This window comes from Ahaetulla prasina, chromosome 2 (genome assembly GCF_028640845.1).
Source record: "Ahaetulla prasina isolate Xishuangbanna chromosome 2, ASM2864084v1, whole genome shotgun sequence".
Classification (NCBI taxonomy): Eukaryota; Metazoa; Chordata; class Lepidosauria; order Squamata; family Colubridae; genus Ahaetulla; species Ahaetulla prasina.
Window position 1 is genome coordinate 119,897,311 of NC_080540.1, and position 24,549 is coordinate 119,921,859.

The 24,549-nt window shown below is 37.6% G+C and overlaps 1 protein-coding gene across 1 annotated transcript in view; it reads left to right on the forward strand.

Moving 5' to 3' along the window:
• The window catches only part of LOC131191792 (dynein axonemal heavy chain 9-like), an 88,079-nt gene that overhangs the window by 9,008 nt on the left and 54,522 nt on the right, over positions 1-24,549 (forward strand). The window contains exons 3-7 of the mRNA XM_058170257.1: positions 853-1,017; positions 2,605-2,745; positions 7,613-7,783; positions 8,309-8,431; positions 19,192-19,385. Coding sequence (XP_058026240.1) covers positions 853-1,017; positions 2,605-2,745; positions 7,613-7,783; positions 8,309-8,431; positions 19,192-19,385 — 794 coding nt within the window. The remainder of the gene's footprint in view (positions 1-852; positions 1,018-2,604; positions 2,746-7,612; positions 7,784-8,308; positions 8,432-19,191; positions 19,386-24,549) is intronic.

Consider the following 24,549-nt stretch of genomic DNA (forward strand, 5'->3'; position numbering starts at 1 on the left):
ACCTTTAAAGCGCTCCATGGCATAGGGCCGGGCTACTTACGGGACCGTCTACTGCTACCGGATACCTCTCACCGGCCCGTGCGCTCTCACAGAGAGGGACTCCTCAGGGTGCCGTCAGCTAGACAGTGTCGTCTGGCGGCGCCCAGGGGAAGGGCCTTCTCTGTGGGGGCTCCCACCCTCTGGAACGAACTCCCCCCAGGACTCCGTCAACTTCCAGACCTCCGAACCTTCCGTCGCGAGCTTAAAACACACCTATTTATCTGCGCGGGACTGGACTAGTTTTTTAAATTTTCTAAATTTTAAATTTTTTAAATTTTATAGGGGTTTTAATTGGTTTTAATATTTATATTATTTTTAATAATTAGGCTTTCTGAATATGTTTTCTTAATGGTTTTCTTAATTTGTATATATATGTTTTTTATCTGCCTGTGAACCGCCCTGAGTCCTTCGGGAGATAGGGCGGTATATAAATTTGAATTAATAATAATAATAATAATAATAATAATAATAATAATAATAATAATAATAATAATAATAATAATAATAATAATAATATGCTGCATAAATGTTCTCCAGTACTGCATCTATTTAAATTTGGAGTGGTGTGCTGTGTTGCATTTCATTTTCCCAAAGAGGGAGTTTCCAGCATATTATGATGGAACACAGGGATCTCCAAACTTGACAACTTGACAACATCCAGCATCATGGCTGGCTGAGGAATTCTGGGAACTGAAGTCCATAAAGTTGCCAAGTTTGGAGATCCCCGATTTAACAAAATCTTTGCTTTGAAAATGATATAATATACGATATATATATATATATATATATTATATATATCTCAACTTTTTACAGTCTGATCTCACAAAGCAGCAGAATGGTTACAAAATTACCTTGAAAACTTTAGAGGACAACTTGCTGTCCCGTCTCTCGTCTGCCTCAGGGAACTTTTTAGCAGATACTGCCTTGGTGGAGAATCTGGAAGTCACTAAACAAACAGCTGCGGAAATTGAAGATAAGGTAAAAATGCTAAATTGAGTCTGGTGTGTGACTGGGAACAAAAATCTATGTTAAGAGACACTGAGTGAATATGAATTGTTTAAAAATTGGTATATATTGACAGCCAGTTTTGTTTAGTGGTTATGGCATCAAGCTAGAAACCAGGAATCCATGAGTTCTAGTCCTGCCTTAGGAACAAAGTCAGCAGGGAGACCTTGGCCAGTCACTTTCTCTCAGCCCTAAGCAGGGGGGAATGGTAAACCACTTCTAAAAACCTTGCCAAAATAACCCTGCAGGAACTTGTTCAGGCAGTCTCTGAGAATCAGACATGATTGAACATAAGAAAAAAAAAACTTATTAGTGACTGTTGATAAGTATAATCTATAAGGTAGATTTTAATATATATTTTAGATATATTGACCATCATTTGTGTTGTAAATGTTGTACCTTGATGAACGTATCTTTTCTTTTATGTACACTGAGAGCATATGCACCAAGACAAATTCCTTGTGTGTCCAATCACACTTGGCCAATTAAAAAAAATTATATTCTATTCTATTTCCCCCTTCTCTCTCATTTTTAGTTTGTTTAGGGTTTTTTATTAATCTTTTTTTAAATCTCAATATTTTTCCTTCAAACATTGTTTTGTTAATTGCGTATGTGTTTGTGTTGGTATATTTAGATTATTTTGTCAATTTTCTGGAGATTTGTAAATAAAATTTAAAAGTAAATGAATTGGTTAAATGCATCTTGTTTGTTCTGCAGCTTGGAGGCTAGAAATCATGATAAAACCACATTCTGGCAAGATTTACAAAGCATTTTTGTTTTAGTTCAGATGCCTTTAATGAGCAATTTAAGAGAAATAGTAGCACTGGATGCAAAGACCATACAACTGCAGCATTCTAACAAGATGTTTTAAAGCATTTAAGTTTAATACAAAGTGTTTTACCTGAGTTAATTCACACGCATTACATTTACTGAATTAAATTAGGAATCAAGTGGAGTTTACACAGTATGGCAGAATCCGCTGAAGTTTCCACGGTTTGTATTAAATTGGCTGGAATTCAGCACCTTGGTTGCTCCCTGGGTGAAAATTTGGCTTTGAAAATTATCTGTTCAATACTCATCTGACTTAGATGATTTGCTTTGCAAATAATGCTGACATCTTTCACCTGTACCACGCTGAAGAGCCATGGGAATGGGCACTGCCAGGTTTGCCCTTCAGCACAAACGAGAGATATTTCTGAACTATTTGTGCAGAGGGTTTGATAGTTGGAGCTCAGACATCCTTGCTCATAAAGTTACGTAACACCTCCATTTTAAGATATGTGAAAATTTAATACGAGCTTAGTAACGACCTTGGAAAGAAAAGAATAATCTGATTGAAGTTAATTCCTTGATAATTAATTTATGGATGAAGTGATGGTTGAATGTGTGTTGTGCTCTACATCCAGAAATGCTGGGATTTGGTATGTTAGAAGCAGGCAGGAGAGGTACTTCATGTGCTACATATACACAAATTTATCTAAAACCATGCCATCTCCATGCAAACCTACAGTAGGTATGGCTACCTTGCCTCTTCATAGTTTTATTGTTACTTCCTTTCAGGTCCAGGAATCCAAGATAACAGAAATCAAGATTAATGAGGCAAGGGAACATTACCGTCCTGCAGCAGCTCGTGCTTCCCTGCTGTATTTCATCATGAATGACCTCAACACCATCAATCCCATGTACCAATTTTCTCTAAAGGTACAATAGTTTCATCTATAATAAGAGTTGGCTTTCCCCCCTTCTTTCTTTTTTTCCATTCCGATTCTTCTCTAAATTTTAGAGACAGATAAGAAGTCTGAGACTAAAGAGACCCACTAGCAGGAGGGGCCTGGCAATCTTGCCAGTATTTTAAAAATTACTGTGTATAGTAATCTCAGGTGAAAATTTCACTAAACTTTGGTAATTCAAAGCTGCCAGAATTTCAAAAAAAAATCTGGAAAGATTTCAGCAGTCATTGTGAAATCTTGTTTTTCTTCCCATAAAATTTCAGCATTTTTAAAAATTATTTTATGTTTGCACTTCACAGATGTTCTGACTGTGACAGAAATAACCATTCCTTTCAGCCACAAAGTCCTATTTACTCCCCTCCACCTTCTCCCTTAATTAGCTTATTTGCAAAATATATCAATAGATTTAGATTGCATTTTTTTAATGTCCTAGGCCTTAGACAGTTATTTAAGGATATTCAGGCCAGTGAATTATGTCATCTTTAATCGGTTCTTTTTGTGCATTATAAAAATGTATGACAAAAAGGTTTCTGGCCTTTGTTTGTGCCGTTCTTCATGTGTTTATAATATTCAGACTCTGAATGTGGCAGATTAAATAGTTTAAACTTTTGTAGAAATCTGCTGAATTTCACTTTATGGAAGACTAGAGAAACAAATGTTATTGCATTAAGTTTCCACCAGAGATTTAAATAGTTCTTTACAATTTGTAATAGCTCAAGTTACAGAAAGCTCCAAGAACATTCAGTGGAAAAAAAACTTGTCCTATGAGTAATTTAACAATATTGCATGCCTAAACAAAATATTACTAGAAACTATTTTTAATTCTTTGCTGAGACTTTCATTCTGAAGAAACAATATTATTCAAGAGTTAATATGGCAGGCATTTAACTTAAGAGCAAGATATAGCAATTTAAAGTTCAGTCTAAATTTTCATCCATAATTGCTCTATTGTATATTCCATTTGATGACAACTGATGACTTTTATGTATGGTTTTCATTTTGCTCAGGGTTCCCCCCCCCAAAAAAAAGTTTGTTTTTCTGGTTTTGAATATTTCAGCTACTGCAGTAAGTACGTAAGGATACTTTACATGAAAACAGCTTGTTTTTTTATTGAACTTAGTTTTCTCTTGAGGAAATATAATGCAAGGTGCATAGCTTATTATAGATTATTTTAGGGAAACAATTCTTTTGCTTGAGGAAAGTAGATATTTTGTATATGTGTGTTTGTGTTTGTGTGTGTGATGTGTGTGCGTTTGTGTGGAGGTTTTCCCTAATTCTTAGTTACTATAATATGATCTCCAGCCTTCAATAGATAGAAACAATATCTGAATGAAATTTGTGTCTCTGTTGCCAATCCTTATCTTGTCTCTGTTGCTTCTAGTCCAAAACACTCCCAAATGGGTACTTTCCTGATTTTTGCATTTGCCATTTGTGATAGAGTGTTTTTTCCTCTGGCTTTATTGCCCAGCTTCTTCACTAGAAGAAAAAACATTCACTAATCATAAAAGTGCAGCAGAAATGGAGTAAACTTGTACTGTTTTACTGAGCTGGATATGCAAAAGAAACTGGCTGAAGCTTTAAAAACTAAAAGGGAAATACGAATGATAAACCAAGACAATGACCTGGAAAATGTTTTTTATTGAAACTACAAAAGAAGCTTGTTAAAACCTTGAAGAAATTTTTGCAATGGGATAAAGAAGAATTGAAGAGTAATCAGATCTCATTCATTCATTCATTCATTCATTCAATTTGTATGCTGCTCATCCCGCCAGAGGTGACTCTAGTCAGTTTACAGGCATTCAATTAAAATGTACTATGAAACATTAGAACAATAATTCTAATATTTCATGGCAGAAATGCTCTTCTTCTGGATCCTGGCAGCTGAAATTTCTTGGCTGATGGGGTTCACAGCATACCCCTTCTGCTGGCATGGGTGGGATGGGCTAATCCCATTAGGGTGATCTGGTTTCTCAGATAGTTTAGGCCCTTTTCATGCAGGGCTTTAAAGATGGTAACCAACCAACTGAATTGTATCAGGTGGCAAACTGGCAGCCAGTGCAGTTTGCAAAACAGTGGTGTAACATGGGCCACCCTAGTGGCTCCGAGAAGTACCCATTCAGCTGCATTCTGTACTAGCTGAAGCTTCCGGATACCCTTCAAGTGTAGCCTCGAGTAGAAGACATTGAAGTAGTCCAACGGTGGGCTTGAACATTTGAGAACATTTGACTCTTGATCCAGGAAAGGGTGCATTATTTTTCCCAAATTTTCATTGCAATCTAATTAGTCAAACTTTTCAATTTTTCTAGATATTATTAGGTATTAAATTAATTAATATTAATTTCTAGATATTAATAAATCAATAGATCTTGTTTAAACCACTGACTGCAATAAGTACTCTAGACCTTTTTATAAGCACATGTTCACCATGAGTCACCCTGCTCATCCATTTTTAGGTTTTGGAATGGCCCAATCACTTTCTCTATATCTTCTGGTTTTATTTCCACCCATTCAAGCAGTTCACCTAATAGGTTTAGATTTAAATCACCTAACAGAGATTTTCCATTGGATCATATTCATTTAAAATGCTGTATAGTTTTCTTGAAAATTCACTCTTCTCTTAACATTGGAGCCTAACATGTAATTATAATTAATTTATAGATTCCTTGCTTTATAAGTACTCACAACAATCTAAGTTACATCAATCCATGTTTTCTGATATTAATCTTAATCTTTTCATTCTAATTAAGCCTGATATTCGCTTCTATACATCAACTATTCAACATCTTCATTTAAATCTCTTAAATTCTTTAGCATTTTTTAGCTTTATTAGTACAAAGATTGTCTTGCTTGCTTGCCTTTTTGCCTTCCTATTTTTTTTCTTTTGTTAATTCATACTTTTTATATCATGATTGTCACATAATATGCCTATAGATAGTGATCTCTGGTGCCCATTATGGCTTCATTCAAACAATGCTTTCACTTAACACTTTTTAATAATATAAAGTGCACACTAGGTCACAACCCATTGTGGTATCCTTGTTATAGGAAGCATTGCAGATTAACATTAAGGACAGTATTGGCCAGTTCTGGCACATTTTGGCAAGTGTGCTGTATGTGCAATTACAGCCCAATTTTCTTCTCATGTATGTTTATGCTATTCAGTGCAAGTTGGACCTGTAATCTTATAATTGTCCTGCAAGCCAACTTATTTCTGCTAGCTTTCCACAAACTAATAGCACAGACTGCTACATATGATGTGCATATATTTTTCAGAAATCTATAGATTGATAATTGGTAGGTTTTTTATAAGCCTAAAAATTACCTTTAATTTGAAAATTCATGAAACCCATTAAAATAATTTCTGGATGGCTCATAAAGAACAGTATAGGGTTTTATATAAAAACCAACAACAGTAAAAGATAACTGTCATAAAATACAAAAGCCGAATAGCTAGCAGTGATAAAAGGCCTGAGAGAATAAATATGTTTTGAGAGCTCTTCCAATCTGCAGTAAGGAGTAGACCTGGTTTAATTCCAGTGACATATTGCATAAAGTAATCCCTGCCACCAAGAATGACAGTTCAGTGGTTGATGCCAAATGTATCCATGGTGAGATCCATAAAAAATGCCCCAGTGTTAAGCTTTAGTTATAGACTAAAACCCTGGGATTTGAAAGATATGAAGAGAAGAAAAAAAATGATGATTTGCTGACAGGTGAAGCTGCAAGGAATTGAAAAAAGAAGAGATACTAAATTATTGTGGGGCGGAACATAAGGCTGGCTGAAAAGAAGAATGGAGAGTTGAAAAGAGCAGCCAAGACAACTAAAAATCACAATTCATCCCCAGACCAAAACTGAACTCAGGCACCACAGAAAATGTGATATACTGACTAGGAAGGCAATAGCCATGTAAATTAGATTTGGAGCTCTACTGTGCCTCTGTTTCCTACAAAATTTCCTAGCAAGGTGAAAGAATTAAGTGATTCCTTCTTTCCCTCCCTCTCTCCTTTAATTTCAGCTCAGAACAAATTTGAACTAATGAGTCAAATATGTCATGCAGTTGAAGTAGAATGATTGCTTTGGCCCAGCTGCATTGGAGTTTGTCAGGAGAATGCTTACTTATGAGGGCAGCTCAGTTTTTCTACAATGCATAACACCATTGCTAATAATAAAAGACAAAAAAGGAGTAGCCCAGTTCTATTTAACCCTGCTTTCCTTAATGCCCATGACAGTAGAATAACAGATTTATATCTTTGGCCTTCAAGAAATTGAAAATTGGAATCCTTCCATTCTGCATAAAGATCTTGTGAGCCAAGCATGGGTGCAGACTTATATGCAGGTTACTTATTCCTAGACCGCCTGAATACTAGCTAGTGCTATATACCACTTTCATCTCAATTTTCTGAATGACTTCCAAAATGACATTTTATATCAGAAACTAGATTGTTTTAACTGTAATTTCAAAGTCTAGAATTGATCAACATGGGGTCAACCTATTCTCAAATCACCTGAGGGCAGGACAAGAAGCAATGGGTGGAAACTTATCAAGGAGAAAAGAACTAAGGAGAAATTTCCTGACAGTTAGAAAAATTAATTAGTAGAACAATTTGCCTCCAGAACTTGTCAATGCTCCAACACTGGAAGTTTTTAAGAAGAGATTAGACACCCATTTGCCTGAAACGGTATAGGGTTTCCTGCCTGAGCAGGGGGTTGGACTAGAAGACCTCCAAGGTTTCTTCCAACTCTTTTATTCTGTTATTAAGCCAGGGGCATTTGGAAATCTACTAAAAATATTTGAAGTGTTTCATTCTCATTGTCTTTTCTTTCTCATTACATTTAGGCATTTAATGTGGTCTTCCAGAAAGCTGTCTTGAGAGCTCCACCAGATGAAATCCTGAAACAGCGAGTAAACAACCTGATTGACAGCATCACATTCTCAGTCTTTCAATATACAACCCGTGGACTCTTTGAATGTGACAAACTGACTTACACAGCCCAAGTCACTTTCCAGGTAACTTGTGGGTTTGTTAACTCTCACGCCAGTTACTTTCTAAGCGGCATGCAATGGTAAATAATGTTCTCTATGCTGCAACATTTTGCTTAGGACATACCAGATTGTAGATAAGAAATTCTGTAACACATTCAGTTTTAGATCACTGTCGCTGAGTCTTGGTATGATGGTTAAATTGGTGTTCTAGATCAGGGGTGTCAAACATGTGGCCTGCGGGCCAGATGTGTCATATGCTGGCCACGCCCACCCCCATTTTAGCCATGGGGAAAAAGTTATAATATATCATGTAACAACGTGTCATCGCCGAGTTTGACACCCCTGTTCTGGATCCTTCATTGTATTGTGGTTCAGTAAATTGAACCGAAACAGTTCAGTACGAAATGTGTGCAATTCCTGACATCTCTCTTCCACCCACTTGCTAGCATTTTGATATTTCTTAGCATCCGGAGTCTTGCTTCTGCCCTTGTAATGTTGGGCAGGAAACGTTGGCAAATTTCTGTAGGTCAATCTGGGTTTTTGTTTCAGATACTTCTGAAGAACAAAGAAATCAGTGCAATGGAACTTAACTTCCTGTTGCGATATCCTGCCCAAACAGGAGTCACCAGTCCGGTAGATTTTTTGACAAATCAATCATGGGGTGGCATCAAGGTAACTTTGATACTTCAAATGTCTTTACTACTAGTGATTGTATTGAATAAATAAATATGTATGTCTCTATGTAGGTATATACATAGGTATACATAGGTATACATAGGTATATACATGGCACTTTTCATGATAGAACATTTCTGTTATACACCCCAGATTCTGGAGCTGGTTTTTTTTTCCCCATCCTGCTATTTTTTCATATACAACTTAAGGCAGCAAGGACACCAATACTCCTTCCTCTTCTTATTTTCTCCACAACAATAACCTGGTGGGGTGAGGTGAGTGGAGAGAGAGTGGCTGGCCCAAAATTGCCATCTGGCTTTCATGCCATCATGGTTTCTAGGCCAGCAATTTCATCCACTTCTCTAAACTGCTTCCAGCTTGAGGTCAAATTATTAAAGCAAAATAAGACCACGGTGTGATTGAATGTAGATTTTTGTGCCACATTTACCATCCTTAGTGGGGGGGAAAAGCATGGTCTGTATTGCCAGCTAATCACAAGAGCTCAAGCTGTCCTTCAGCAATAAACAAAGAACTGATTAAGAGAAGTAAAAAAGGTTAAAGCATAAATTGACTGCCCTGAGGAGGATTTCTTGTCTTGACCTGTAATACATTTGCTTTCTTGAATGAAAACATCAAGGACTATGTGACTATTAAGGCCAGTCTTACATTTTTTTGGGAACCATTTAATAAGTGTGTCAAGAAATAAACTAATGGCCACTGTAATTTTTTAACAAGGAAGTTAAAAAAGCCCTGTGCTTCTTATAACTAACCTCTGCCTGTCTGGCAGCATTACCTTTTAAGTGAAATTTCTGAACATTTTTCTGGACCAGCCCTTGTAAAATGCTTTACAATTGTCCAAGTGGCATATTAAGATAGCTTGCCTTAGCAAGTTGGTTGGAAACTATCAAACAACCTGGGAATCTGGATGATTAAAAAACAACAAACCAGAATTGTTACTATTTGTTCTGAAATATCTTCCTATTGTAAGAAGGCAGTGTTAATGTAGGTCCCAGTTGATGTAACTTTGAATGCAATTGAGTAATTACAATTGATAATGGGATATCAGGTAGAATAAAATGCAGTAATCTTCTGATCTCTGAAGAGATTCAGTTGGACAAGTTTTGTCAGATGTAATAGTAACATGGAAGATCAATTTCTTCACAACAATAGCCATTATGAGTTAGATTGTTTGCTAGATTTATTTGGAATTTTCTATTAAAATTGCATTTGAAAATCAGGAAATTCATTTGGTTATACTTAGGATAGGACCCAGAAACCACCATGTCAATTATCTCTCCATCCCAGAGGTCAACTAGATTTTCAGAAGAGCTGATAGCAAATTACTAGGGAAACTTGACCAATCAAAATTACAACAACAGTGAAAAAAATGACTTATAACCCGTCTTCATACTTACAACCATTGCACCATTCCCCACAGTCATGTGATCAACCAGTATGTATTTATGACAATTGCAGTGTCCCAGGATCATGTTTGTGACCTTCCCAACTGACTTATGACAAGCAAAGTCATAAGCCAGATTTGCTTAATGACTGTCTGTTCACTTAACACCTGCAGTGACCTGCTTAACAATCATGACAAAAAGGTCACGAAATTGGGTGCAACTCAAACAACAACAACAGCTTTACTTAGCAATGGAAATTCTGGTCCCATTTGTGGTCATAAGTGAAGGACCACCTGGGTCTGGCTTACATTATGGAGACCTTGAAGAGACCTCTGCTTGCCATGGATATCTTGAAGTTATGATCCATTTATTGTAGAGTGACCTCTTCAGTCACGAAATCCTTGAAAACAACTAGATAGGTTAGAAAGTGATGTTAGGCTATTTGCCAATGGAACATGGTCAAACACACATTCAGATGCACATACACACTTAAAAATGCTATCTGACAGGATCTATGCCTACTCTGTGGTGGCACCTGCTCTCTAGAACATATTCTCCCTGAGATTCTTATGGGCCTGACCCAGCGGTCAAATCCAGCCGGATCTATCTGGCTCACATGAACCAGTAGCGCCAGTGGCGGGAGGCTCCACCCACCCACTGTTTTTGACCCTCTGCACATGCACAGAAGGCTCTGCGCATGAGCAGAAGAGGCACACGCACATAGCGTGCTCGCACTCCCGTGCGTTCCCGTTACCAAAAAGGTAGCGAAGGTAAGTGGATTTCACCACTGGGCCTGACCCTGCTGGCTTTTTGTAAAGTGTTAAAGACCTGTGTATTTATAGGGCTAGATATCAGATGAGCATGTTTTGTGTGTATACATGTGTTTGTTGGACCTAGGGTTATGGGCTTTGAATGCAATTCATGTTTACATTAAATTCTGCTATTCATTTGATATTTTTTTAAAAAAAACCTATGTTAGTTACCTAGAGTCACAACTGCTGTTTGGGCAAACAAAGCAGAGTGAGTGTGACATGACAGACACGTTCAGTCAATTCCAGTTAGGCTCCAAAATAGAACACAATTTTGTTGTGCTTATTAGGATGAGTTCTTGAATGGCTGATTCCCAGGTCTATGATTTAGTCATCAACTGCAAAATCTTGGGACTGTCATCAAGGCAACTTGAAGGGTTGTAGTGGAGCAGCCAACACCTTTTTCTAACAATGACCATCTCCTTCTCTCTTCGGTCACCCCAGAAATTTTCTCCCTACTTTCTACTGTTTCTGCATCACTTTATAAAACTTTTCTTGGTTTCTAACAAGCAATATTTCTGCCTTTTCTGATGAAGACTCACATCCCTGGGTTTTGTCTTATAATACAGAGGAACGGTGCTGTCTTTTTAAAAACTTTGGATAACTAGAGATCACAACTTCCTTCCCTTCTCCTCCCTCTGACCTGTAATCTGCAATAGGAACAGGAACAGGGCATTTTATGGATACATGGTCACATCAACAAACAGCCTTTCATATTTTAATGGTAACGTAGGAATGGGTCAGTCCTTGCCCCCATGAAGAACTGCTGCAATATCAGCAAACTGTTTTGCAGCGTCCTCCGTGAAAGAATAAAGTAGAAAAATGATCCATGAAAACTAAATTGGTCTCATAGCGCCAATCAGTTTTACAATACAGAATTCCTCACATGTTCTTTTAAGAAGAGAAGGAAATGCTTTCCTGCTTCATCAACTTCAGGAAAGTGCTTGACTCTACCTAACAACTCAGGGTCGAGCCTTAAATTGTTAGAGAATGGAATTGGCAAAAAAAAAAAGATGTGGTCTCATCATATCTCTTATCCAATCCATCAAATGCTGGAATGGATTGGAAACAAACAATCAAAGAGAAGAGAAGTAAAAGTGGGAGGGTAGCTCTGACGGGTTCAGTTCAAACTATTCATCAGGGATGTTCTGACCTCTTAGAATAGTCATAAAATCCAGGGCTATCTGTTCAGATTGTGTTTATTTGCATACGACCTAGGCCTGCTGTTATCTGATCAAGAAAAGCTAGGAATAAGTTCGCAGTTCTTTGAAAACTTCTGAAATATACAGGCTACATTGAAATAAGATTTGCTTTAGTCAAAACAATTTTAACTTAAGCGTTCTGTTATAAAAGAATTAAGTCCAACCATGCTTTAAGTTGGGTAGATGCTGTTCCTTCTGGAAGTGTACTAGAAATCATCAAAGATCTTTAGGGAAACTTTCTGTAGAAGGAGCCAGATGCCATTGGATTGTTATCAAGAGAGATTCTGACCATCCTTATAGTCTAGAAGTAGGTAATATAATGTGCCCAGGTTCCCTGACCTACATGATTGTGTGTGTGTGCGCGTGTGTGTGAGAGAGAGCGAGAGAGCGCAAAGGGTGGATGGATAGATAGATAGATAAAGAGAGAGATAGAAAGATAGGCGTGTAGGGAGAGAGAGAGAGAGAGGAAGGAAACTGATGAAATGCAAATCAAAGCATCAGTCTCCCTTGTCAAATTTAATAGGTCTGTCAAATGCCTCTAAGAGGTGCATTCCTTTGATTGGACTTCTGATGAAGTGCCACTTGGATGTACTTTCGCAAAGGGAAACAATGCCCCTGATTCTAGGTGGATGCTGGATTGAAGTGGCAATTTTGCTGACCTTGCAACAGACTGCAGTGCATATTTTCCTTTGGAGGCAACTAGCCAGGCAAAGAAAACCTTAGCAAAACTGACTTGATGGCAGGCATGAAGGTAGAGAACTTTGCTTTTCTATGTTGGTAGGGAGTCCAATGAATTGGAGCAGCTCTGAAAAACAAAATTGTACCATTTGATACACCCTGTTGTTCAGTGCCATATTTGCTGCTACAAAGTCCCTATCACCACATGCTGTCCGAATTCCAAATGTCCCCTGGTCAAAAGGGTTCCTTATCCTCTTTATGGACTATTTCTGCCTTTGGAAAAAAAGATTTAACCTCCTAAATAATTATGGGAGATTCAAATAAGTGAGGTTTTACAGTGTTGCTTCTTGCTTCTCTGTTCAGCAAGGAAAATGTAAAAGTTATTGGAGGGAAGCCATAGACTTCTCCAGTCTTCATGGAGAAATCTCAGCAAAGGTCTAATTCAAGAGAGATTTTTCTGGGTCCCCTAATGGGAAACTAAGGTGTCCTTTTAGTAAGAAATGTACATAGCATTAGAGCTATGTACATATAGAGCATTAGAGAATGAGTTTCTGGTGGGGAAAACCTCCAATTGATTGCAGAAGGTGAAGAAATGACAAAATTTGCAAGAGGCTCTGATGTTAACTATTGGATTAAAAATAGGCAGCTATAAAGAAATGTTCAGAGTTCAGTTACAGCAGTGGTAGTCAACATGGTCCCTACCGCTCACTAGTGGGCGTTTCAGCTTTCATGGTGGGCGGTAGGGGTTTTGTCCAATACTGAAACACTTTCCTTTTTTTTAATTTAATTGACTTTTTTAAAAAAAATCATAGCATTATTTAAAAACATTTTCATTAGGTTTTCATAAAATTCCCCATGACAATTTAAATTTTTGAAAATATACTATTTGTATCACCCGTGCATAAGTTTAGTTCACGTTATGTAAGTGAACTAAATGGCGCTATAGTGTGACCGCAAACAAAAAAGCCTCATCCCAGAATAGCTCACGCATCTCCCTCCACACCACCCAGCTGTAACAGATAAGCAGAGCTGGTAGCCAATGCCCCCCCCCCCGAAATCTACCTTATAAATCACCATTACTGTGGAATTGGTGGGCGGTTCGAAAATTTTACTACTAACAGAGATACAAAAGTGGGCGGTAGGTATAAAAAGTTTGACTACCCCTAAGTTACAGGATCTGGATAGCATAAGAGAAGTTGCATAACTACATCACATCCCTTTTTCCTCTGCCTGGACTAACAACTTTATAGATATAAAACCTTCTTTGTAACTGCATATACTATACCGCTATATTCATTAATAAAGTATTTTGAGTTGAATTACAAGTGAAGGAAAAAGTAGTTGAAATATGGTGCATGGTGGATAATATTTCAGCTCCTGTCAAGGTGTTCTGCTTTGATGAATTTGGGATGTATTGTTCTTTTTCTCTCTGTGCCCTTAAGGTTGTTCGTTATAAAGATTATTTTTAAACACTCACATCAAAATAGTGTTGCTCATCCTAGCTACAGTACTGGCAAAAGCAAACAACCCTATTCCATTTAACATTGCTTCAGCCAAAACTATTCTGCATATTTAGGCAGCTCTGTCTTTGTTTTTAGTTCTCCTATAGACAGTTTAAGAACATGTATATGTAATATAAGTTATGCACCAGAACTAAGCACAGGGCTTGTGATGATAAAGTTCCACCTCTTTTTTTTTACATGTTCACCAACATTGTAAAAATAAAACAAAAGTTATAATTTTAGAAGTGCTTCAGAAGATCAGATCTATAATTTTGCCTGAGATTTATTAGCGGAGCTGACCATATTTTTTGATAAGTAGTTCAAGGCTTTTGTTTTGTTTTCTTTCTTGCTTTAAGACACTTTTTTTCTGTGGCATATTTAATATCTTCTATCCACTAGCATCTTATAGTGTCTTCTAGAGTCATTATTTTATTTATTTAATCTATTTATTTATTAGATTTTTTAAAAATCCCACCTTTATTATTTGTATAATTAACTCAAGATGGTGAACATACTTAATACCCCTTCCTCCACCTGTTTTCCCTATAACAGCAACCCTGTGAGAGGCTGGCTGAGGGAGATGGGCTTTCAAGCCCGCTTTCATGCCAAAGGCAGGACTGGAACTCACAGTCTCCTGATTTCTAGACCAGCACTATACCACGATAACAAACTGGTGACTATATCTATCATGGTATCAAACTAACAGTGATAAGTACAGGGATGGCTAGTTGATGGTTTGAAAGTGATGTAGGTTATCTGCTTTGACTTTAATTAAATTTAAAACTGAAGTTCATTCTTCTGCACACTTCACTTTGTCTTTGTTTTTTCGTCAGTTTTAAAGGGATTTGAATAAAAAATTGATAATAGGCACATGATCATTTCTATTCCATATCAAAGAAGAAATTTGCTTTAATCATCCATCCCTCCGTCCACATGCAAGCAAACAAACAAAAACCAGTGCTTCCTACAGTAGGTTTTGTAACTATAGAAGTGAAAAATCAAAAAGCTAAATCACTTTATGATGAGCAGTTCTCTGCAATCTATAGCCACTGGTAATAGAACTGTTGTGGGAAAGGTGATGGGCCTCCTTCAATTTCTAATTTTGGAAAATATTATTGAGCATTTGCTGGCTTCAATTTGAGGGAAATAGTGCCCTGAAAGCCAAATCTGACCAGCCAATTTCCTAAATATTGACCTTCTCCTGACTAAGAACGAACAACTTTCAGATGAGTGATTATCATATGGGAAATGTATGCCTTTATAAAACAGAGGAAGTCAGGATTTGTAGATCTTAAATTTCAAACATGAACATCTCAACTTTGATCTGAATAGAATAGACTAGACTAGACTAGACTAGACTAGACTAGACTAGAATAGAATGAGTTGGAAGGGACCTTGGAGGTCTTCAAGTCCAACCACCTGCTCAGGCAGAGAACCCTACACCACTTCAGACAAATGGTTATCCAATCTTTTCTTTAAAACTTCCATTGTTGGAGCATTCACAACTTCTGGAGGCAGATCTAATTTAAGAAGTAGGAAGACTTCTTCATTCAACAAACTGTAATGTATTCATTTGCTCATTTATATTTAAGGAAGCCTTATAGGACACAGCCTTAGCCCCATTGTCTTTCCTAATACGCACATTTCTTCAGATAATCCCCTTATCCAGTGTGCATGACTTTCTCCACATCTGAGTTCCTTCAGGCAGAAATCTCTTCTCAACTTCTACGTTCTTTTCTCACATAGACATTGCTTCACAAGGATTTAGATCATTGGTCCTTTTCGTGGACACATCAGTGCATTTTCCTTGACAATATTGCAGAAGTGGTATGTTATTATTTTCTTCTGGGATGCTTGTTGTTTTCCAGTGGATCCTAAACCCTGGCCTTCTGCAAATCCTAGCTAGGCCTATTGCTTAACTTCCCAACCGAACTAAGATTAGTTAGGAAGCACTTTATTACGTGCTGAGTATGCCTGGATAGTTGGGATTATTTTCTTCTTCCTTATCAGTTCAATCATCTCTGTCATTTTGCAGAAATGAAAAAGTTACTGCAAAGATATTGTGTAATAAATGTAGAGGAAAGTAATTTTGCTTCAGTGCTTCATGTATGCATGCTCACTGAATTTTGTTAATGCTTCCAGTTTTTTAAATGAAGATTATATGATAAAATCTGCCTATAGCTTTATTGAGCAGCTATGTTAAAAATATTAACATTCTAGAATGTTAGAGTCATAATTTAATCTTTCCATTTAGTTGCTTGATTCTTTGTAGAACTTTTCTGATATAATGCACCGATTATGAATTCCCTGACCTTTATCTGTTCTCTGCTGCCTCACCCCCATTCCCGGACAATTGTGACATCTTGGGTGTTAAGGATAGTTTCGAATGGATGATTACCAGGCGGTATCCCAGCTACATAAAATAATCATGGCATTTCATTAGAAGGGAATGCAGGTGTTACGATGGGTAAATTAATACAACCCTGGATTAATGTAAAGATGCCTGCAGCATCTTCTTTTTTCTCTCTGTATGGTTTTATGGTGAAAGTAGATTGGTCACTTGGTATGAAAACTCTTGAAATATTCTCTTTGCAGTTCAGAATAAGAGAATTTGGATCTTATGATTAAACAGCTGGAGATCAGAAAATGAAAGATTAGATTCCCTTCCTTAAATGGCATTCTTGTTTAAGATTCCTTTTGGGAATACCATTAGAGTCCGTTTTTCCTTCTCTAAAGTTTTTAATTTGTTTTAATAAAAATTAAGTTCAGTGAATGGGGATGGATATGGCTGAATAACCCATCTGTCCCTTTCCTCTGTTAGCCCAAGTAAAAGTGGAGGCAAAAGGAAAAGAAAGTATTAAGCTTTTATAACTTCTTTGAACACAGAAACATTCAAGTAATCCTCACACAAAATAAAACTGGAATAGGTGTGGGGAAGGAAAGAGGTAGCAGAGAGAAAAGTTGTTCCCTTATAGGCCAGAATCCACTTTTCTATCAGACCAGCAAGGTATATGCTGTTAAAAGCAAACTTTCATAGTGGGATATGTTACAGCATGCATATGAAAACATTGTAAACATTTTACTGATTTGGGACTGGGTAGAGCTATTGTATTAAAATATTTTATTTGAAAAGTTTACATACGCACAGTTGTCCATTGGGAACTGTTCAGAAAGAAGAGCTGTTACCACATATTTTTTGACTTGCCTTAATGATTTAATTTTACTTTTTAAAAATTACTTGGTTTAGGTGTTGCATGACTATAGAATGACTCTGGGTGGCTCACAGTGTGATAAAGAGAATAAAATACAATACAAGTCAAAAAGAGAAAACCAACAAAAACATTATTTATTTATCACATTCACATCACATGTCAATAAAAACACAGGAGATAAAAATACAAAACACGAAGCATAAAATCTAAAATATTATAAACATATGTCTAGATTACAGATATAATTTTTTGTTTTATTTGTCACAGCCAGGAAATCAGCAAAGGTTCCATTTTAAGCTCTGTTGTGGCAGGCTGACATTATATGTTGTATAGTTTGCTTTCCAACTCCACAGTCACAATACGGTTGATGGTATTTTGCCCCATTTATAGAGGGCGTCTATACATCTACCGTGGCCAGTGCGAATTCAGTTCAGCGTTGTCCATATTGCACAGGGCTGGTCAAAATCAGGTGGTTTTTCCAAGATAAAAGGCAAACTTCGACAAGAATAGCTGAAGATTATTGATAAGTCCCAGCTGCCAATGTTGAATGACGTGCCTGCCTGTAGTGAAACAAGTTGAGATCTAGACATCCAACTACTTTTACTGCTAAAATACTTTTTAACATATACAATATGTATATGGAAATAACATTGGATAGAAAATTGCCGCCCAACAAAGACAGATAAGATAAAGATAAGACTAAGATGGCAAATCTAGCCAACAACACAAGAAACTTATATCAGCAAAACTCATAAGAGCTTCAGCCATCCTAACTCAGTGCCTAGGATTATAGCCAGATTTTTAAGACTCTCTGAAATGCTATCAGGGTGGGAGTTACCTATATCTGATAGGAAATTTTATTCCAGAGGACAGGTGACAGAGAATGCACACACCTCTTGGGTTCCCAAAAATTGCTTGATTGAAGGGACCTGAAGTGTGCCAATACTGTTGGCTAGTGCTGGTTGGGGAGATATAACAAAAGACAGATGGTCTGTCATGTAACCAGGCCTCATGTCAAGAAGAATTTTATAATCAGTACTTTGTATAGTACCCAGAAGTAAACCAATAGCCACTATAGCTGTGATGGCGAACCTGTGGCATGCGTGCCAAAGGTGGCATGCCCTCTCTGTGGGCATGCGAGCCGTCGGCCCAGTTCAGTTCTGCCGCACATGCGTATGTGCCTTCTATGGCAAGCTGGTCTTCGGGTCTTTGCCACACATGCATGGGGGTGGGTGGGATGCATATGGGTGCTCACATGTGCATGCGCATGGGGTAGGCCATGGGTGGGGGCACATGCACATGTGTGGGGGGTGGGAGGCATGCGAAGGCATGCATTTGTGGGGGCAGGACTCATGCAGGAGTGCACAGATGCTCAGGGGGTGGGCACATGCACAGGGGCCATGTGTGCATTGCATTTTGGGGGTTTGGGAGCGTGCAAATAAATGACTGTCTGAAGAGCCTCCCTATCCAGGAAAGGGCATAACTGGCAAGTTAGATAAAGCTGTGCAAATTTCTTCTTGACCATAGCTACCACCTGCTCATCAAGCAGGAGCTATGAGTTCAAATAAGTTGGCTCCTCTAGTGTTATCAACTGCAAACTGATTACCTTTTCAACAATGTTCCCTAAAAAGGGAAGGTTGGAGAAAGGATGATAATTATTGAAGACTGTTGATCCAAGAATGGCCTCTCGAGAAGGGGGCATACCTCTGTTGTAATGACGTTATTTGAAAGACTTGTTGGTGCTCTGAGAAATTTGCATGGATGTCCCTAAAATTTGGATGATTAAAACAGTTCTGAAACCTACAAATCCCATCTTTGGAAAAAAAAATGTTACAAAATACTTTTAAGTTTGATTCTTGAATTTCCAGCGGTTGTTTCCTTTTTATTGGTTTTAGAAACCATTGAGTGAAGCCATACCATTTGTCATTTATGGACACTTCTCTTTTTCCAGGCCTTGTCATCCATGGAACAATTTCGGAACTTAGATCGGGACATTGAAGGGTCTGCCAAGCGCTGGAAGAAGTTTGTGGAGTCTGAATGCCCTGAAAAGGAGAAGTTCCCTCAGGAGTGGAAGAATAAGTCAGCTTTACAGCATCTCTGTATGATGAGAGCACTACGACCTGACCGTATGACTTATGCTGTCCGGTGAGTTCATAAAGTACTGAGCGATGCCTTAGTCAACAGAGTGAAACTCTAAGCTTCTGATGCCAAGTGTCCAAGAAATGCCAGATGAGTCATATCTCTTGTCCTTCTAGAGTCCCATTTCTGACTTACTGTGAATCATTTTTAATTCTGCACTGTAATTTCCTTCTCATTTTCCACTTAATCAAAATAGACTTAATAATGTCCATTTGCTGGTTACCATTTTCAGCTTTGATTGTCTGAATAGGATGCGAATAATACACAGTTTATTGTCATGGTCTAGTCTGTTTCTTTTCTTCCCCCACAAATAAATTAACACTGGGTGGTTTTCTAATTAAAAAACAAAATTTCCAACATTTCAAAAACTCAGAATTAAATAATTATTTTTTTAAAAGCCAGCCAGAGTGGTTTTATATAGAAATGTTAAATATGAAAGATTTCAAACCACTTTTGAATGTCTGGTTAAATGTTTATTTTCCACCTAAAAGGAATATTTCTAAATAATATGGGGAGATGGAGTCTCTTCAATTCTATTCTCTCAAAATGACTGATTTATACAGAAAATTTATTTCTGTGTTTCCAGGTAACCAGTAAGAGTTTGCTCAAAGTTTTTGAGCCAAATTTTAGCTAGCTTAAAGTTTTGACTAGTGCAAGACATGATGAAGTTCTGATTTATTCTAGTAAGGTATTTTCTATTCACATTAGTTTTGTGTTACTGATACTTGATGGTAATAATTGCATTATCTTCATCGTGACTGTCTTTGAAAATATCTTGTACTGCTGGAAAATTTGCGATGTTTCTCTAATGCCCAATTTCTATTTGATTTTTTTTAATACGTGCAAGTAATTTTTCCATGCACAGTAAAAATTTGGTAGCTCTATACAGCAGCATCCCTTGGTGATCTCCTGACTAATTTGGTCTACGATTTTAGGGTTTGAATACTTTATTGATAATTCTTGGACTTATAATAATATCTTTGGAAAACCCAAAACAGAAAAAAGGAAATGTGTACTTTCAAGTCAGTTTTAATTCCTGGCAACTGCTTGGTCAACGCCCTCCAATTTTCTTGGCAATATTTTTAGAAGTGGCTTACCACTTTGTTTTTTCTAGAGCTGAGAGTGACTGGCCCAAAGTCAGTCTGATTTGAGTTTAGGATTAGACTGAAACCTACAGTTACCTGTTTTCCAGCCTGGTGTATTAACCACTACATCAAGAGGAAAACAACCGTGCACAACAGGAACACCTGAGCAGATATTTCTTCAACTACTTTTATATAAAGGACCTTATCAATATATTTTATTCTTAAAAACCTTTCAGTCAGAAAAGAACCCCATACATAATAGAAAATACTGTTTATAATGCAACAGTTATGATATAGACAAGTGTTCTGAATCTTGGCTATTTTAAGAGGGGTGGACTTCAACTCCCAGAATTCCCCAGCCAGGTGCCTGTGGAATTCTGGGAGTTGAAGCCCAACCCTCTTAAAGTGGCCAAGATTCAGAAACACTGATATAGACACATATCAGAATGCTTTTAGGAAATGGAACCGTGGCCACATGGCTGGAATCTGGAAGAGGGAGTATCCATCTTACAATATCCTTGCAGACTCCACTTGTAGGAGAAGAATCGTGACAAAATTACAAACTTCTTCCCTAATGGATTATAAATTCTACAGAAATGTTCCCAATAAAATATACATAAACCTGACATTTTGCTAACATGAGACTCTCTTCAACCGTTTAATTAAATCATAACAATTACTTCAAAGTTATTTTTTCCCCATGTTGATACCTACTGTTTTGCATTTTGTAAGATTTTTGAATTGTCCCAGTGGCGTTTCATGCAAATCAAGCATCAGGCTAAAAAAAAAAAAAATGGCATGTCAGTTTAAACAATTGTAATCATTACTGGACTATCTTGCGCAATCCTCCTTCCACTCTCCTGGCTTATTGCAAAATGAAACTGCTTTTACAGAAAGGTTTCCTTTATATAATTATTTAAAAGAAATAGACCAAATAAAAGAGGAGGTGGAGTTGCACTATATATAAGAAATAACTACATCTCTACAGAAATAGAGCACAACAATGATGAAAATCATCTTGAATGTATTTGGGTCAATATAAAAGGGGTGAAAAACGATATTGCCATAGGTCTATACTATAGGCCACCCAACCAAACAGAGGAAGTAGATGAACTTTTTGCTAGTCAGCTAACTAAGGTATGTAGGAAGCACATCACAGTAGTAATGGGGGATTTTAACTACCCTGACATCAACTGGGAAACAAACTCTGCACCAAGTGGAAGATCCAACAGGTTCCTAACAAACCTAGCAGACAACTTTGTTTCCCAAAAAATAGAGAAGGCGACAAGGGGATCAGCCATATTGGACTTAATTCTCACTAACAGAGATGAAATGATAGAAGGTGTTGAAGCTACAGGAACCTTGGGGGCAAGTGACCACGCAATATTGGAATTCAACATTAAGCAAATACAAGTAGTAGAACAAAGTCAAACTAGAGTCTTGGACTTTAAGAGAGCTAATTTCAATAAACTTAGAGAGATCTTGAGAAGGATTCAATGGATGAGAATCCTCAGGGGGAAAACAACTCAAGAAGCTTGGGAAATTTTGAAAAGTGAGATTATAAAAGCACAGTCTAACACAATACCAATGAAGAAGAAAAATAGTAGATCACAAAAGAAACCAGCATGGATGCATAAAGAACTATCTGACAAATTGAAAGACAAAAAGGACAAATATAAAAAGTGGAAAGAGGGCAAATAACTAAGGCAGAATATCAGCAAATAGCCGAGCCTGTAAAGATGAAGTGAGGAAAGCTAAGGCTCACAATGAACAAAGGCTAGCGACAAAAGTAAAAATAATAAAAAGCTTCTTCCAACATGTTAAAAACAAGAAAAAGTCAAGGAAACAATTGGCCCATTGCTGGGAGAAAGTGGCAAGAAGATGACAAGCAACAGGAGAAAGCAGATCTACTTAACTCATATTTTGCATCTGTCTTTACACAAAAGGAAAAACAATCCAACCTATCAAAACAGCACTACAAAAACAGATTAGAAACACAAGTTAAAATAGGGAAGAAAATGGTTAGTGAACACCTGTCTACCCTAGACGAGTTCAAATCACCAGGACCGGATGGATTACACCCCAAGGTTCTGAAGGAACTGGCAGACGTGATCTCAGAACCACTGAACTATATCTTTCAAAGATCCTGGAGCACAGGGAGCTGCCAGAGGACTGGAAAAGAGCTGATGTAGTTCCCATCTTCAAAAAGGAAAAAACAGATCCAGGAAACTACAGACCTATCAGTCTGACCTCAATACCGGGGAAGATTCTGGAAAAGATAATCAAGCAACGAATCACCGAACACCTAGAAGCAAACAAAGTAATAACCAAAAGCCAACATGGGTTTGTCAAAACAGATCATGCCAGACTAATCTTATCGCATTCTTTGACAAAATGACAAAATTAGTAGACCAGAGGAATGCTGTTGATATAATTTACTTGGACTTCAGTAAAGCATTTGATAAAGTAGACCATAACCTACTACTAGATAAAGTAGAAAAATGTGGGTTAGACAGCACCACCACCAGATGGATTCGTAACTGGCTGACCAACCGCACTCAACGTGTAGTCCTCAACGGAACTACATCCACATGGAGGGAAGTATGCAGTGGAGTACCCCAAGGCTCTGTTTTAGGCCCAGTACTCTTCAACATCTTCATCAATGACTTGGACGAGGGGATAGATGGGGAACTCATCAAATTTGCAGATGACACCAAGCTGGCAGGAATAGCCAACACTCCAGAAGATAGGCTCAAGTTACAGAAAGATCTTGACAGACTTGAACATTGAGCGCTATCTAACAAAATGAAATTCAACAGTGAAAAAAGTAAGGTTCTACATTTAGGCCAAAAAAACAAAATGCACCAGTACCGTATAAGTGGTACCTTGCTCAATAGTAGTACCTGTGAGAGGGATCTTGGAGTCCTAGTGGATAACCATTTAGATATGAGCCAGCAGTGTGCAGCAGCTGTTAAAAAAGCCAACACAGTTCTGGGCTGCATAAAGAGAGGGATAGAATCAAGATCACGTGAAGTGTTAGTACCACTTTATAATGCCTTGGTAAGGCCACACTTGGAATATTGCATCCAGTTTTGGTCGCCACGATGTAAAAAAGATGTTGAGACTCTAGAAAGAGTGCAGAGAAGAGCAACAAAGATGGTTAGGGGACTGGAGGATAAAACATATGAAGAACGGTTGCAGGAACTGGGTATGTCTAGTTTAACAAAAAGAAGGACTAGGGGAGACATGATAGCAGTGTTCCAATATCTCAGGGGCTGCCACAGAGAAGTGGGAGTTGGACTGTTCTCCAGAGCACCTGAGGGTAGAACAAGAAGCAATGGGTGGAAACTGATCAAGGAAAGAAGCAACTTAGAACTAAGGAGAAATTTCCTGACAGTTAGAACAATTAATCAGTGGAACGACTTGCCTGCAGAAGTTGTGAATGCTCCAACACTGGAAATTTTTAAGAAAATGTTGGATAACCATCTGACTGAGATGGTGTAGGGTTTCCTGCCTGGGCAGGGGGTTGGACTAGAAGGCCTCCAAGGTCCCTTCCAACTCTGATGATATGTTATATATCTTCTCATTAAACGTTATTGCCTTTCTACAATAATTTCTGTTATTAAAAATGCCAGCAAGGAAAAGAATAGCCGTCCTGGCATCGTCATGACAAGCACATTTCTGCATTCTTGCACATCCGAAGGCAAGACATATACCTTCTATCTCTCAAATGTTAAAAATAAACTCTTCTGGCACAAGGAAGCACTATAATTTATTGTAACATTTTGTCTGTTATTTCTTCCAGGTTCTGTGAAAAAACCAGGTCTTGTAGCATTATTTATCCCTACAGGGGAAAAAATAAACAAATAAATAAGTAATAATACCAAGAAGCCAGTTGCTGTTGACTGGTTATAAGTTATTTAATAAAACAGGCTTAGCAATATACAGATAGGCACACAACGATGGTACAAGTGATTTGAGAAAAGCAAAGTGTTATTGTTCCACCAGGATTTCTTTATTGTTTAATGCAGCGCTTCCAAAATCTTTTCCTTCATTACCCAAAACCAATGATCAGAAGGTCCTTA